The following is a 15,618-nucleotide window of genomic DNA, read 5'->3' on the forward strand; positions in this document are numbered from 1 at the left end:
AAGGAAAAGATACAAACAGATAAACTCTAAATTCACATAAGAATGTTAGTACGTACATAAGACCACAACAGATACTAGTGGTTAGAGTTATAAATATACAAGTTGCAAATTCACTCAAGATAACATTTTAATGAAAGTTGAAGCAGTTAGGGTTGGACAAATATAAAATACATATTACACAGCATGATCTTCTCACCATTGTTTGGGTTGTTGCTTTCAGCCAGGCCTTTAGGGTGTTGTTACACCCACAGGTGGTGATCTTGGGCCTGGAGGGATCCCCGAGCTGGTGATGCATAGAGCACTCCAAAGCAGCAGGGGTGGTCCATAGCAGGGCTCCTCTTTGCTATGCCCCCGCATCACTATTATTCATAGCCCACGGGACCTGGCCCATTCGGGGGCCTAAAGGAAACAAAGTGCGGCAGCCCGCACTTTGTTTTTTAAAAGTTTTGACAAATGTTCGGATCCACCGCTATTTGCGCCGATTTTTTTTTTTTAATATTGTAATTTTGCACCTCAGTGTCCCTGTGGGACCCCCTGAACAGGCCTAGGATTCAGGGTGTTTCTACCCTGCACCGTTTTCTTATTTGTTCACGTTTTTTCTCTTGTGACTTAGTTTAACTGAGTCACAAGATGGCTGCCAACACTTCCTGGTTTGAAGTATTGGCAGCCAACCTGATCTCTGCACAAGATCAGAATGGTTCACGGATCCACCGAGGTCTCAGTTTTATATCTGAGAGATCTTCAAACCTATTAGGAACTACTGAACGGATTTACACCATTGAGTGCACTCTAGACCAAGAGCTACCTTTCTGCCAAATTTGGTGTGATTGCTTTTAGCAGTTGTATCAGTGTCAACAGTTTCCTATGGAAATTAACATGGAGAAAAGGCATTTTGACCCCCTCCCCTTTTTTTCGGACCCCGCTTGACATATAACTCAAAAAATTTCAAGACAGCAGCTGACGCGACCGCTCCTATTTTGAAAAGTTTATGAAGATTGGTCAAACGGCACCAAAGATATCGTTTTCTTTCTCCCTCAGTACGGAGTCACAAGATGGCTGCCAACACTTCCTGGTTTGAAGTGTTGGCAGCCAATCAGAGGGAAACTCATGCTGGGGAGGGCTCAGCCAATCAGATCTCACTATTCTCAAATATCGATATCTGTAAATCTTTAAATATCTCAAAAACTACTGAACGGATTTACACCATTTTAAAAAAAGCATGCTTTTTGGACCAAGAGCTATATCTCTGACAAATTTGGTGTAATTTCGTTCAGCAGTTCAGGCTTTCGCTGCTTCTAAAGCGTCATATGGAAATAATATAGAGAAAACACGTTTTGGAATCCCCCTTTTTATTGGCCCCCGCTTAACGAATCACCAACTTTTAAGACAGGAGCTGACCTCAGTGAACAATTAGTCTTAAAAATTTTGTGAAGATTTGTCAAACGGCGCCAAAGTTATTGGCAAATCAAAAAACTCCTTTCCTATGGAAACAAGGTTCTAACTCTAACTACCGCCAGTAGGTAATATATTCCAGCCAAACCCATCCATGAATGAAGACAGGCTCTGACACAACAAAGGATGTCAGTTTACTCAATCACCGAGTTTTTAATCGACAATTAAAGCCAACATGATGCTTTTCGTCCGAGGCACAGCCCTTTGTCAAATACTGGGTGCCATATTGAACTCACCTTGTAAAGTGTAAGCCAATCACATGAAAGAGAAGAAAACTACAAATACAACATTTTTCGTAATTATAACATTTCAACTTTCCAGTGTTGTTTATGCAAACCCAGCTCATTTTAGATATCATAACCCTTGCTTCCTAATACGTGCACTGCTGATCGTGATTGCACATGTTTTTAAACCACGAAGACCAGCCAATTAAATACCATATATATATATAGTAAGGTAAGAGCAGTTGGTGCATAAGGGCCAGGTGGGGGGGATTTTGACAGACGACGGTGAGGGAAAATGTATTATTTATTTAATTTTCCCTCCTGGTCATTTGTCGAAATCCCCTTCACCCAGTCCTTTGACCCACCGCTCTTACCTGCATGGGCTGCAGCTGTCTATATGCAAAAAAGAAGCAGAGAACTCTGGGTAGTTTCCAAGTTTAGATGGAAAGCAGCTCCAGTACAGAAGACCCTACAACACCAGACACTCAGAATGTGCTTATCTCAAATGCCTACTTTTCTATCGAAGTTTTTTTTTATAGGATTAGCACATTGCTGTCCATGTCGAGATAGACATTTCTACAGCAAAGTCTTTAAGCATAGGATTAGCAAAGTGTCATCCACGGCGAGCCGTAAAATGACAAAAGCCTTTTAACACTTCAGCCACAGTATTAAAGCTATCATCATAGCTCTTCAGAGAGGTAAAATCAATCGCCTAAAATACTTAAATGTCTGTGTTATTTTCACTCTTTCAGGTATAAATGTTGGGCCAGTTGTTGCTGGAGTTATTGGGGCTAGGAGGCCACAGTACGATATATGGGGAAACACTGTTAATGTTGCCAGCAGAATGGACAGTACTGGAATACAGGGTAAAATTCAGGTAAGCATTTTCTGGTGGTTTTAAAATGTGTTTTATCGTATTAACTGACAAACTGAAAATAAGTGCATTTTCAACAACAAAAATTAAATGAAAAGGTTGTTACTTTGGGTAGCTAAACTCTCGTAATTAGGATGTTGTTGAAGGTACTAGTTGATACTGTATCACTCAGTTTAGAGTGCATACTGTAAAGAAATCTGTGGGTTAAGGACACTTTGAAGAGTCCTCTGTGTGAAGGGAAATCCCTTACCTTCGAAAGCTGACCAGATATAGAGAAAACCTTGGCAAGACTCTATAAAGAGGAAGACAGTGAAAGAAGGCTACTGAAAAATAAAAGCAATCTCAATTCATTGAACCACAGTGCATCGTTTAACCTAGGGACCACGTTGTAGAAGCTACACCTTCCTTATAAAAAAAAATAATTCAAATCCAAAAGACTTTATTCGGATAACAACATATCCATAAAAGTTGTACATATAAAAGAATAAAAACAATGGACATATCATAAATCAAAGATAGCAAATAAAAATACATAATATTAGGACAAAGTGCAGATCTACTTCATGGGTTACACATTGATTTACGGGCCATTCACAGAAAAGTTCCAACACGCAAAATTAATTCATCATCAGCCAAGTTAAGTATACAGCTAAGACCATTGGGTAATTGAATTGGAGACAATTTTCTAAAAAATGGGATAAGCAACCACTGGGCATACTTTATGTAATAATATCTACAAAAGAATAAAAAAATGTAAGAGTGTTTGGCCACTCTTTCCGTCACATGGGCATGGCAGGGAGTCGAGTTTTGCATTATACACCAGAGGGAAGCAAAGCAGATATTTTATAGTCCCAGCTCTTAGATGAAAGAATAAACCTCTCTCCCAGTTTGTCATGGGTAATGTGATGTAACTAGGTAGATGGTATTCAGATTGCACAATGGGTATATAATTAGCGATAGTTTGTTTCCGTGATTCCCTTGCAATTCTTTCTGTATTATAAAGTGCATATAGTGGTGTTCTGAGGACTTTTTTTGTCCAGTTTCAGCTGTGATTGGGTTTAGAAACAATCCCTCATAATTAACACTTTTCAAGCTTCTGTTAACCCCAGCATGCCATGGGCTATCCATCCCCTTATCACAGCTAATACAGTCGTCTATTATGTGCCTAGTGAGCGAGGCTGCAGGGTTTCTCATTAAGGCTAACCAAAACAGAGCAGGACGGGCCCTTATAAAATCTCCAATATAGCCTAGTTTTAATTCACTATGGCATATATACTGGGGGGGTAGAAATTGGTACGCCCAAGAGCTTTCTGCAAAATCTATTTTCCTCTAATTGGACACTAACGTTTTAATGATGCCCCAAACCTCTGCACCATAAGTCGCTGTTGGTATGCACTGTCGTTTAAAAATCTCTAAAATTGCTGGGATTGCCCCTGTACTTTTTGGGCATGGAAGTCTCAGGATAGAAATAGTGGCCTTTTAGAACTTGTTCCTATAAAACACCATGTGTTCAGACCAGGTGCCGTTCGCAGCAAAGACCATCCCCAAATATGGAAAGGTAGCAGTGCAAACTAATTTTTGATCTCCCACTAAACTGGATCTTAGGGAATGCTTCTTTGGCCCACAGGACATTATACAAGATTTCTTAAAATTTGTGCATAAGTCAAGGGTATGCATAAAATTCGTAAATCCCAGTACTAAGGTGTGCAGTGCATTTGGTGTGCGTCCAATTAAAACCGCATCATCTGCATATAAGAGCACTGGGAGGGTTTTACCTTTAGCTCTGGGTACGTCATCTGGAAGTGTAATTAAAAATGTATTCAAATTGTTAATATAAATGATAATAAGAAAAGGGACCAGGACGCCCCCTTCCCCTCTGCCAACATTAATAACGTTGGACACCTCGCCCCCACCGCCAATCCTAACCCGTGCTTTCAGATCCGTGTGTAGATAGGCCAAGAAATGGACAAGGGCCTCGTCCAGGCCATAGGCTAGGAGAATGGACCATAATTGGGATCTATTAACGAAATCAAAGGCGGAGGTCAGGTCCATGAAGGCTAAATAAAGTGGCGAGTGCTGTGCAATAGTATAATTCCCAATTATCAAATTAAGATTTTAGCACTGCTCGATTGTGCCTACCTTGCTCCTAAAACCTAACTGACATTGCTCTAAAATGAGATTATCCTCAGCCCAGGTTAAAATTTTATTATATAAAACTCTGCCTAAAATTTTGAGAGTGTTATCAATTAAGGAGATCGGTCAATAACAACTTGGTAGGGAACGATCACCCTTTTTAAAAATAGGTACAATAATACTAGTGGACCAGGTCTCTGGCAAAGGGGCATTGACTGGATTTTTAAAGACATTCAACAGCAATGGGGCCCAAAAATCTGGTTTATGTTTAATCAGGTCAATGGGTAATCCATCGGGCCTGGGGCTTTATTGCCAGCGCTCTGACAAATGGCCTCCTCGACCTCTTCAATCGATATTGGGACCTCAGTTAAAACCTTAAACTTAAGTGAATCATCTTCGGTGGCAGGCGCAGAGCAAATTTTAGAGAAATTACTTTCCCAAGTTGAACCTAATATGTTGCAGCTTAAGGGGGATGATGGCTGCCCCATTGATCTTAAATCTCTAACCTTGGTCCAAAATGTATTCCTGTTTTTAAGACAGGCAGCATTAACAAGTTCGTTCCAATGCTCACTCAGTAATTCTGGCTTCCTTTTGGCTATAGCCAGTTTATATGTCTGCCTTGATGACTTAACCAATAAACCATCCCTTGGGCAGTGTGACAGGACCTCCCTTAGCTGCTTATTGGCCAATGAGCACTCATGGTTAAACCACCTTGGATCATGCTGCACTATAGTTATAGGTTTAGACAGCAGGGATTTGATTACTGAGCATAGTTTGGTGAAGGCATAAATTACCTCAGGACATGGATCCCGGTCCTCCAGACAAAGGTTGATAGGGTTTAGATTCTCTCTAGCCAGTGTACTAAATAAGTCAATATTATTTTCACCCCGCCATACCACTCTTAAATTGTCTGTGGATGATGATAGATCCTTGGCACCACCTTCCTTATCATAATCAAATGGGTGCTCTCCATCGGCTCTCCCACACCTCCAGGAACATCTTTGCTGTACTAGGCGTACTAGAACAAAGTCAAAGGGAATGTTTAAAAAAAAAGTGTGTTTTCTTCTAGCTTATCCTTACAAGACGTTGGATATAAGATTTTAATGGATATAGAGAAGCCTTATAGATTTTGCTTATTTCACATTGCTATGAAAGTGTGTGGTACAACTGGCATCTTTGGTATGGTTTCCCTGACTTTTTGACTTCTGACCTCCTGTTTTCGACTGTTTTTGCTGACTTCGTTTTTGCTGGCTTTTGGAATCTGGGCACTTTACCACTGTGTCAGCGTCTCACAAGGAGGGGGGGGGTCACACTCAGAAGGAAATGACAGGCCTTTCTCTTTTGTTGAGGTTAACACTCCTTTATTTATATTTTATGCTATCAGTGTTTAGGCTTCAAGACCATTTTGAGACTGTCCCCTATTCTTCGTTGTGGTCGGGTTGGAACAATTCTTGCTCTCAACCTCTTCTACTGGGATTATTTCAGTCGCTGCGTCAGGATCCCCTCGGTAGGAAAATAAAGAAAACACAGGTGACCGTTTGGAAATAGGTAACGGGGAATAGGGTAGGGGCCCGTGTAGGAGGTAACACCTTTCAGCCAAAAGAAAACAGTGCAATGTAACCGCCCCCGTGCTCTATGGCTCTATCACCGGTTCCGGTTATAGGTGACCTCCCTCTTATTTCTTTTCTCTTCCCACCCAGTGACCCGCGATCCCCCGCATTCGGAACCGTACCTGGTTCAGCCACATTCCTCCAGGAGCGTGGCAGGGCGGAGCGTGTTGTCGTGGGCCTCCTGGCTTCTCCTCATCCACTTCTGGAATTGTTGGTGATTTTTTGATTGCCTCTCGGGTTCGCTTCCTCTCATCCTCTTCTTCGATTCCTCCTGCTTCTACTCTCCACTCTGCGTCCTTGCTCCGTTTCTCTTCCACACTCGTCGTTTCCTCATTTACTCCCGATTGGCTCCTCTCTGGAGATGTCATCAGAATGGTTGAACCGCCCTCTTCCTGGAATCTGAGCTCCGTGTTCTTAAAGCGATAGTCATTATACGGGGCCTGTGTATGAATGAAGAGGACCTGGTTCACATGAGTCGCAGGGGAGAACGATGCCTTGTTCCCCATGTAGTCATCGGCCCCGTGACACACTGCTAACCAGTGCTAAAGTGCATGCGCTCTTTTCTTACACATGGTAATATTGGTTTAACCACAATTGGCATATTTGATTTACCTTTAACTCCCTAGTGCCTGTAACTCAAATGCTACTAGTGGGCTTGCCGCACTAATTGTGCCACTCACTTAAGTAGCCCTTTAAACATGTCTCAGGCTTGCCACTGCAGAGCCAGTGAGTGAAGTTTTAAACTGTCATGTCAACTTGGCAAGTTTACCTACTTGCCAGGCACACCTAAGGTAGGCCATGGACATCCCATGGGCAGGGTGCAGTTTATTTTAAAAGTAGGACATGTACTTTTTGCGTTTCAAAAGACCTGGTAGTAAAATGCTCTTAAATTCATTTTTCACTACTGCAAGACCTATCTCTCCATAAGATAGCATTGGTATTGCCTTTTTACATTTTATATGTGTAATTTCCAATTGGGAAAAGATGGGACCCCTAAATTTGGAGTCTCTGGAACTACAATTTAAAAACATAAGTTATGGTGAAGTTGGTTTTTGAAACTGGAATTCTGAAAATGCCACTTTTACAAGTTGACATTTTCTTACTCTAACCATTTGGTGCCTTCTCCCTGTCTCTGGAATACAGGTCTGGGTGGGTGGCAGCTGACTTCCTGCATTCCCTCTTGATGGCCACACACAAAGGAAAGATATGTGTGCTTGAATGGCCATCCTAGTCGGAATGGGAGCGAGATCTGACACATCTGAAAGGGCTGTGTCCTGTCCCCACACAATGGGTTGCATACCTCCCTGTAGTGAGTCTCTAACCAGGGCAGGGAAAAAAGGGACTCTGTCCCTTTCAGAGCATCTCTTTGAAGTCTCCACAACTTCAAATGCCCAACTGGGTATAAGTACTAGTCCTCTGACACCATCAGATCAGAGCACTTCAGGAACTGAGGACATTCTACGAGGAAGAAGGACTGCAGTGCTGCCAGGAAGGACCGCCACTTTGCTGAAATGATTTGCTTTGTTGGCCAGGTGCCTCTTGCCTGGGAGTGAAAAGGACTGGACCTGCATCTCTACATCTCAGAACAAAAGTATCCCCAAAGGCTTGTTGGCTTGCCTCCTGTTTCTGAAGTCTCAGAAATATCAAAGACTTCCCCCTGCAACCAGAACCTGGACTCTGCCTGCTGTGAGTCCTGTTCTGTCAAGGGGTGCCAATCCAGTCTTGGGCCTTTGAAAGTGAGTTTTCAGTGCTGCAACCCAGGAAATCCACACATTGACTACGTTGCGCCAATTTGAACCAACGCAGTTCCCTTGACACAGATGCATCACTGCTGCTCCATGACCCTGACAACATTGCATCGCCGACTGCACAACACATCACCCCCCTGTTTCCGACGCATCTCCGACTTTGTGTGGCTCAATACCAATGCATTGCTTTGTGCTGCACTCATCGCCAACAGTCCAGCAGTTGTCGGTGATGCTGATTTACCCTGATGTTCTTCGCATTTTGACTTTCGATGCATCTTCAACTTTGTGCAGCCCTGAACCAATGCATCACCCAATCTGCGAGATTTACAGCTACGCATCACCTCCCTGGGTCCATGCATCGCCTTCGACGTCGACGCATCCAAGGTATTGTTCAGCGGGCCATGGCTAGCCCCTGTATCCAACCCATGCCCCATCGTGGTCATCCTTAACTGGATTTGCCCCGGTCAAGCGCTACCAGATAGCCCCAGTTGACACTATTTCTTTCAAAGCACTACAAAGCAGTTTAGTTTAAAAAAAAATCATATCTTGACTTCTACTGATTGGATTAATGTCATTTTGGTTTTGTTTTACTCATAAAAATAAAATCTATTTTTCTAAACTGGGGTTGAGTCTTGTTGTGGTGTTTTCTACACATTGCCTTTTTGTGTTGTAATATTTTTTGATATTTTGCAAACAATTCATCATGAGAACAGTAATAACAATAGCAACTGGTAGTACATAATAAATAAGTAAATACATTAAAATCTGGAGGACAAATTAGATGCATTTGTTAAGTACCAATTGTTAATAAATAGAATATATAAATAGATAAGTATTCGATTAAATAATGAAAGTGTTGGATAATTAAATAGATGAGAGAAATATAAAAGAGAAAGAAGGGGGGAAAAGTGCTTGAAAATGAGAAGCATATCACAACAGGACTAATAAATACATGAATTAAACCATTACAACTGTAAGTAAAAGATAGTATCATAAAATTCTGTATAATTATTGCGTAAATACATTATAATGAAAAAATAAAATAAAATAAGTTGGATCAGAATTATAGGATAACATTTTTTAGAATAGAATAATTTATATAAGTAGCGGATTACAATAAAATAAAGATAGGAATAGAAAAAAAAGATGATATATTATAAGTTATAATGAGATTAAATGGGATATATTTAGAGAAAATACAGTTAGAAGGAATGGAACCAGAGACTAAGTGAGGAGGATTAGAGGGGATAGTAAGAATAATAACACTAAAAGAAATGATATTAGATTAAGGGATAGAGGTATTTGTTGTGGAAACAGTATTATCAATATCACTATCACAATTCATATTCAGGAAGGGTGACCAGACCTGAAGAAAAACATCAGTTTGGTTTTGGAGGTTATAAATTACTCTTTCATGTGATGCTGTTTGTATCATATTTGCCAGCAATTCTTCTGGTGAAGGGGGGTATGCAGATTTCCAATGTCGTAATATGCATATTTCCGCAGTGGCCAAATCTGTATGAAAAAGACGGTGCAGAAGTTTGGAGATCTTTAGAGACAGTCTTAAATCATGAAGAAGAATACTAGCAGGTGTAAGTGGGAGGTGAAATGGAATTGTGGAATGTAAGATTTTACCTACATATTTCCAAAAAGACTGTATCATTGGACATTCACATATAATGTGGGTTGTGTCACAGTTAGTATTAGGGCATCTCCAGCAATTAGCATGAGAAAGAAATCCTACTTTTTGCAGTTTTGCCGGAGGCCAATGCCAGTCATGCAAAATTTTGAAGAGCCAGAATTTTAATCTAGCTTCACGAGCTCCTTTGTCTGGTTCTTCCACCAATAATTCCCATTCCTCTGTAGTGTAGGAAATGGTAAGTCAAGCCTACCATTTGGATTGTAGTGCATATGAAAAGGGTTGAGAATAAAGGTTCTTTGTAAGAGTTTTAGAGAGACCTGAAATTACACCCTTATGCCTGCCCCATGTGTATAAATATGATAGTATTTGTGAATTTTGAAGTACCCAGGGAGATGGGCCCAGTTGTTTTTTCAGGCATTGTTGAAGTTGAATATATTTAAAAGGTTGATGCATTGGGAGATCAAATTCTCCTCCTAATTGTGTAAATGATTTAGAATCACCGTGATGAAGAATTTGATCCAGGGTTTGTATGCCTGTTGACTGCCATATGGACCAAGATAATGTTTTTTTATTGATGCGAATACTGCTGTTATCCCAAATAGGCGCTTTTTCATGAATATATGGACTTATGCCTAATAAGCGATGTGCCCTTTGCCAGGATCTATTCATAGCAGATTCAACTGGGCTTTTGGGATTACGGCGATTAGATCCTGTACCATATAAAGCAGAAATACCTGATTCTAAGTATAATAGGTGTTGTTCTATATGAACCCATTGTGGGACATCAGAAATCCCCGGCAGCATATATGATAACTGAGAAATTTGTAATACTAGTGTGTAATGTTCAATTGATGGAAGACTAATTCCTCCATGAGAATGATGAGCTCTTAATTTTGCCACTGCTAGGCAAGGTTTAGCCCAAATAAAAGTTTGAATTTTTGAGTCAATGAGTCACAATGTGGACGAAGGAATATTAAGAGGAAGCATACCTAGGGTTTATAAAAAGCATGGGAGAAGGACCATTTCAACAGCTTGGACCCTGCCCCACATACAGAGATTTAAAATGTTCTATTTATCAAAGTCTCGCTGCATTAAAGCAATCAAAGGGTTCAGATTGTCAGTGATCATATATTCCATACCCTTATTAACCAAATTCCCCAAATACTTAAGATGTGAAGATTTCCAATGAAAAGGCAATCCATGTATAGCTGCACTCGTAGTTCCATCAGAGATAGGTAGTGCTTCACGTTTGTCCCAATTTATTTTATAACCTGATAAGGAGGAAAAATTGTCTATATTTTGAAGCAAAGATGGTAGGTATTGAGGAAGATTAGTAAGAGTGAGTAAAATATCGTCAGTATAGAAGTAGAGTTTGGATTCACCCTTAGCAAGATGCACATAATTTCATCGGATTGGCAAACAGTGGCCACAAGAGATTCCATAGCTAAAAGGAAAAGAAGTGGGGATAAAGGGCATCCCTGACGAGTACCTCATCTGATTGGAAATGGGTCAGGTAGGAAGCCTCCACAATTTACTTGGGCAGAGGGGTTGTCATATAATAGTCGCACTTTATTTATAAACTGATCACCTAATCCAAAATGTTCTAATACTCTGAAAAGGTATTCCCACTCAAAGTGATCAAATGCTTTTTTGGCATCTAATGATAGAGCTAACTCATCTTGCGAAAGGTTTTTTGCAGACCACAATGTGTGTGCCAAAGTACGTAAATGATTCCTAGATGAGCGTCCTGGAACAAATCCCACTTGGGTATTAGTGAGGGTAGTACTTTCTTGAGACGAGAAGCTAGAATACTGGCAAGAATTTTGATATCACAATTCAAAAGTGAAATAGGTCTATAACTGGAAAAGAGTAAAAGATCTTTTCCAGGTTTTAGGAGCACTGAAATTATTGCTTTATTAGAAAGGGGCTCCAAGGAATTGTCAAGAGGCGCCTCTCAGAATGCAGCATGCAGAGAATCGAAAATATTATGCCCTGTCCAACGATATGGTAGGTTAGATATCGCGTGTGAAATTTCCTCTTTGTTAATTTATCCTTCGAGAAATGCCCTGCCCCTGTCAGAAAGATGGGGGAGATCCACCCATTAGAGAAATTCATTCAATCTTTCCGAATCTATTTGAGTTCCTGGTGTATAACAAGACTTTTAAAAAGAAGCAAATTCATTTACTATATCTTGTGTTTGGGTGAGTCTACTGCCTTGAGATGATTTAATGGCTGGTATGGCCATAGCTGTTTCCCTTTTTCTTGATTGCGCTGCCAACAATCTGCCTGCTTTCTCTCCTTGTTCGTAGTGTCTTCCCTTCATTCTTTGGAGTGCAAATTCTGCCTTGGATGTAAAGAGGCTATTTAGTGCCGTTCGGGCACGTTCTTATGATTTACGATTTTGTAGGGTTGGTGTTGCGGTACATAAATGAGTGTAAGATTGTATTTCCTCCTCTAGCTCTTTTTGCTGTGCAGTATTTTGTCTGTTGGCTAGCACAGCCTCACGCATTAGTTGACATCTAATAGTAGCTTTAGCCGCAGCCCATATTATTCTACTTGAGGTCACAGAACCCTGATTGGTGGATAAATATTCTTGAAAATATGTTTTCAATTGGGATTTCCCCTCAGTAGATTTATGTCGTTGAATGTTCTTGCGCCAAGGTTTGCGGCCTGGTCTAGGTATTCCAGTTTCCAAAGCTAGGGAAACCGGACAGTGGTCGGACAATGCTGCATCTAAAATACAGGAATCTTGAATTAATTGTACCATTTTTTGAGATACAAAAAAGTAGTCTAAGTGAGATAATGTACCATGGGTAGGCAAGGAGACAGTATATTCAGTGTCAGAAGGATGTGAGGGACGCCAATGATCAATTAACCTGTGGTCTGTCAAAATATCATTCATCAGTGCTCTATCTGCAGCAATGTTTTTGTCTAAAGGACCTGTTTTATCTAAAATTGGGTCGCTCACTATATTCCCATTGCCGACCATGAGATATTGCGAGGCGGCTATTTCTATTAATAAATAATTCAAATGGAGAAAAATGTTTTTTTTTTATCTTGTTGGAGCATAGATCTATCCCATACAAATGTAAGTATCTCCTATGCGTAACTTGGCAAATACATAACGGCCATCAGGGTCTGTCCATGTCCTTGATATGGTGACTTGTAGAGATTTGCAGATGAGGAATGCTACTCCACACTTGCGAATGGGACCGGTAGTTGTAGATTTCTCTTTCTGTACATTACTATGAATCACCTTGCCTACCCAATCACTACATAGTTTGTCAGATTCTAATGCATCCAGATATGTTTCCTGGATTAATGCCACATCTGCTCATTTAGATTGAAGATATGAGAGTACTTTTTTCCCTTGTGATGTAATGTGTGAGACCATGCACATTCCATGTTAATACACGTAAGGGGTGTGTGTTGGTCAGATTGGACATGTCAGTAAGGAAGATATATTGAGAAATAGAATACGAAAATGAGGAAAGATATAAGAGGGAGAGTGAGAAGAAAAAAGAAAAAGGAAAAGAAACAATAAAAGGAGGGGGATCTCTGGCTCCGAAAAAAGATGTAGATAATCAGTTATATAGAAAGTATTAGAATAAGTAAAAGAAATTCATAAATGTGGTAAGATTGTAAAAAGGAATGTGAGTTAGATGAGCAGTTTAGTGAGTAATAAATCAAGTACTAAGAATACTAAACTGTTAACCGTGGGTTTGTTCCCCCTAGGGCACTACCGCAGAGAGGAACCCCGATAGAAGGATAGTAAATACGGCAAATACGAGAAAATATACAACTTACTTATGATGCAAAAATGAAAAGATTGTGATAACGGATTAGAGATATATAAAAACATGAAATGTGATCACATATATAATATGAGGGAAAAATGATATAATGTATAATAATAATATCCTATATTAATACATAATAGAACATCTTATAATATAAAACAGTTTAGTATACTATGATGCAGAATATTAAATATATAATTCAGTCATACCAAGTTTGAGTACTTACTTATTATCTAACCTAATCAGTTCTTCCCTAATGATGAAAGTCTAGGTTATGAACACATTAATTATCTTAAGATATATAAGTGAGATGAATAGCGGTTATCAACTGTATCTTAATATGCTATTATTGTCAGTCCATTTCTGAGACAGCTTTAAGAGGAGAAAGGGAAATGAAAACATGAAATATGATCACATATATAATATGAGGAAAAAAGTGATATAAGGTATATTAATAATATCCTATGATAATACATAATATAACATCTTATAATATGATAAAATTTAGTATAATGTACTGCAAAGTATTAATTATAGCATTCAGTTATTCGAGGACTGAGTACTTACAGCATATCTCGTAACTCAATAATTAAATCTTCTCTAATGATGAGAATATAAGTTATTAACACATTACATATCTTAACTTATATAAGTGAGATAACCAGCGGTTATCAAGTGTATCTCGATATACTAGTATAGTTAATCTGCTTTTGAGGCAGCTTTAAGAGGAGAACAGGATTTGTCCCTATGCTGCTCTTGCGTAAAGTTAGAGACAGTATGTAGCGCTGAGGACTTGTCATCTTGGGATATGATAGATCTTTCAAGATCTCTTCCTCGGTGCCGTGGATTGCTAACATTATGCCTTTTGTTGTCCAGCGTCTGCTGTGAGGGATTCAGGCTTGTGTGCACTTGATCAGCTGAGGCAGATTGTATGTCTATGTCTTGTATATTCATTTGTTCCAGGAATTGTTGAAGATCTGCTGGATCATAGAAATCTTAAGAGTCTCTATTCTTGGTAATACGAAAGCACGCCGGTTCAAACAAGCCATATTTGATGTCCATTGGTTGCAGTTCAGGTCTGAGAGCAAGAAACGCTTTGTGTCGCTCATTAGTCTCTTTAGAGAAATCTGCAGCCAAATGAATAACATGACCATTATGTGAAAATGAGCCTTGCGAACGTGCTGCAGTTAGTAGTTGCCTTCCTTGCTCATGCCTCAAGAAACAAGCAATAAGTGGCCTCGGTCGAGCTGAGTTATCCTTTCGTGGAGGGCCAATTCGATGAGCTCTATGTATTTCCAATGCAGGATGGAAAGTGATACCAACTTGCTTCGGTAGTATTTAGCATAAAAACAATTTAGTATTTTGACCTTTAATGTTCTCCGGAAAGCCAAAGAAGTGAACATTATCTCTTCTACTACGGTCTTCCAAATCGACTAACTTGCTTCGAAGAAATAGAAGTTCTTAGTCCTTGCTTTGTACTAAATCAAGACAACTCTCCACTGCTGTCAATCGCAGGTCTAATCCTTCAGTTTTCGTATGAAATTCCACATTTTCTGTTATGATCGTTTTTATCTCAGCTGCCAGAGATGATATATTAGCATCCATGTCTTCTAGACGTCAACTGACAGTGGAAATTTCCTGTAAAATACGGTTCATTGTATCACCTTGTGCAGATTTAGTGGCATTCTGACGTGACTCCTTTGTGGGGGGAGCAGCCCCTTTCGTAGGCTTGTTGCTTGATTGCTTGAGGACCTCAGCAAAGAGGAGTGGAGCGGAGGAATTATTGCAGCGTTTATTGCTTGACATTAACCGTGGCTCTCAATTCAACACTTTGCAACAGCGTAAAACGAATATCTTATTGTTTTCACTGCTCAGTTGTAATTCATCTCTCATGTAGAAATACCTTTGCCTTCCTATTATATTTGACAGAAAATCAACAAAGGTATATATCAAAACTGTGTGCATGATTTAATTCTCTGAAATATATCTCCAAAATGCTGTCTCAAAAAACACTCAACCCAACAGTGTTAAGAAAACAATGGCAAGTATACAGACTATTGGCCAGTTGAAGTTATAGGATTTAGCTTCTCATTTCTAAGCTGTGGTGTTGAGAACTAGTGTTGGTTTTATTTAAT

General features: G+C 39.8%; 1 protein-coding gene across 1 annotated transcript in view; it reads left to right on the forward strand.

Moving 5' to 3' along the window:
- ADCY1 (adenylate cyclase 1) overlaps positions 1-15,618 on the forward strand; it is a 1,095,828-nt gene that overhangs the window by 1,057,044 nt on the left and 23,166 nt on the right. The window contains exon 20 of the mRNA XM_085606626.1: positions 2,429-2,553. Within this exon, the coding sequence (XP_085462752.1) occupies positions 2,429-2,553 (125 nt within the window). The remainder of the gene's footprint in view (positions 1-2,428; positions 2,554-15,618) is intronic.

Source organism: Triturus cristatus, chromosome 5_2, assembly GCF_964204655.1.
Source record: "Triturus cristatus chromosome 5_2, aTriCri1.1, whole genome shotgun sequence".
Taxonomy (NCBI): Eukaryota; Metazoa; Chordata; class Amphibia; order Caudata; family Salamandridae; genus Triturus; species Triturus cristatus.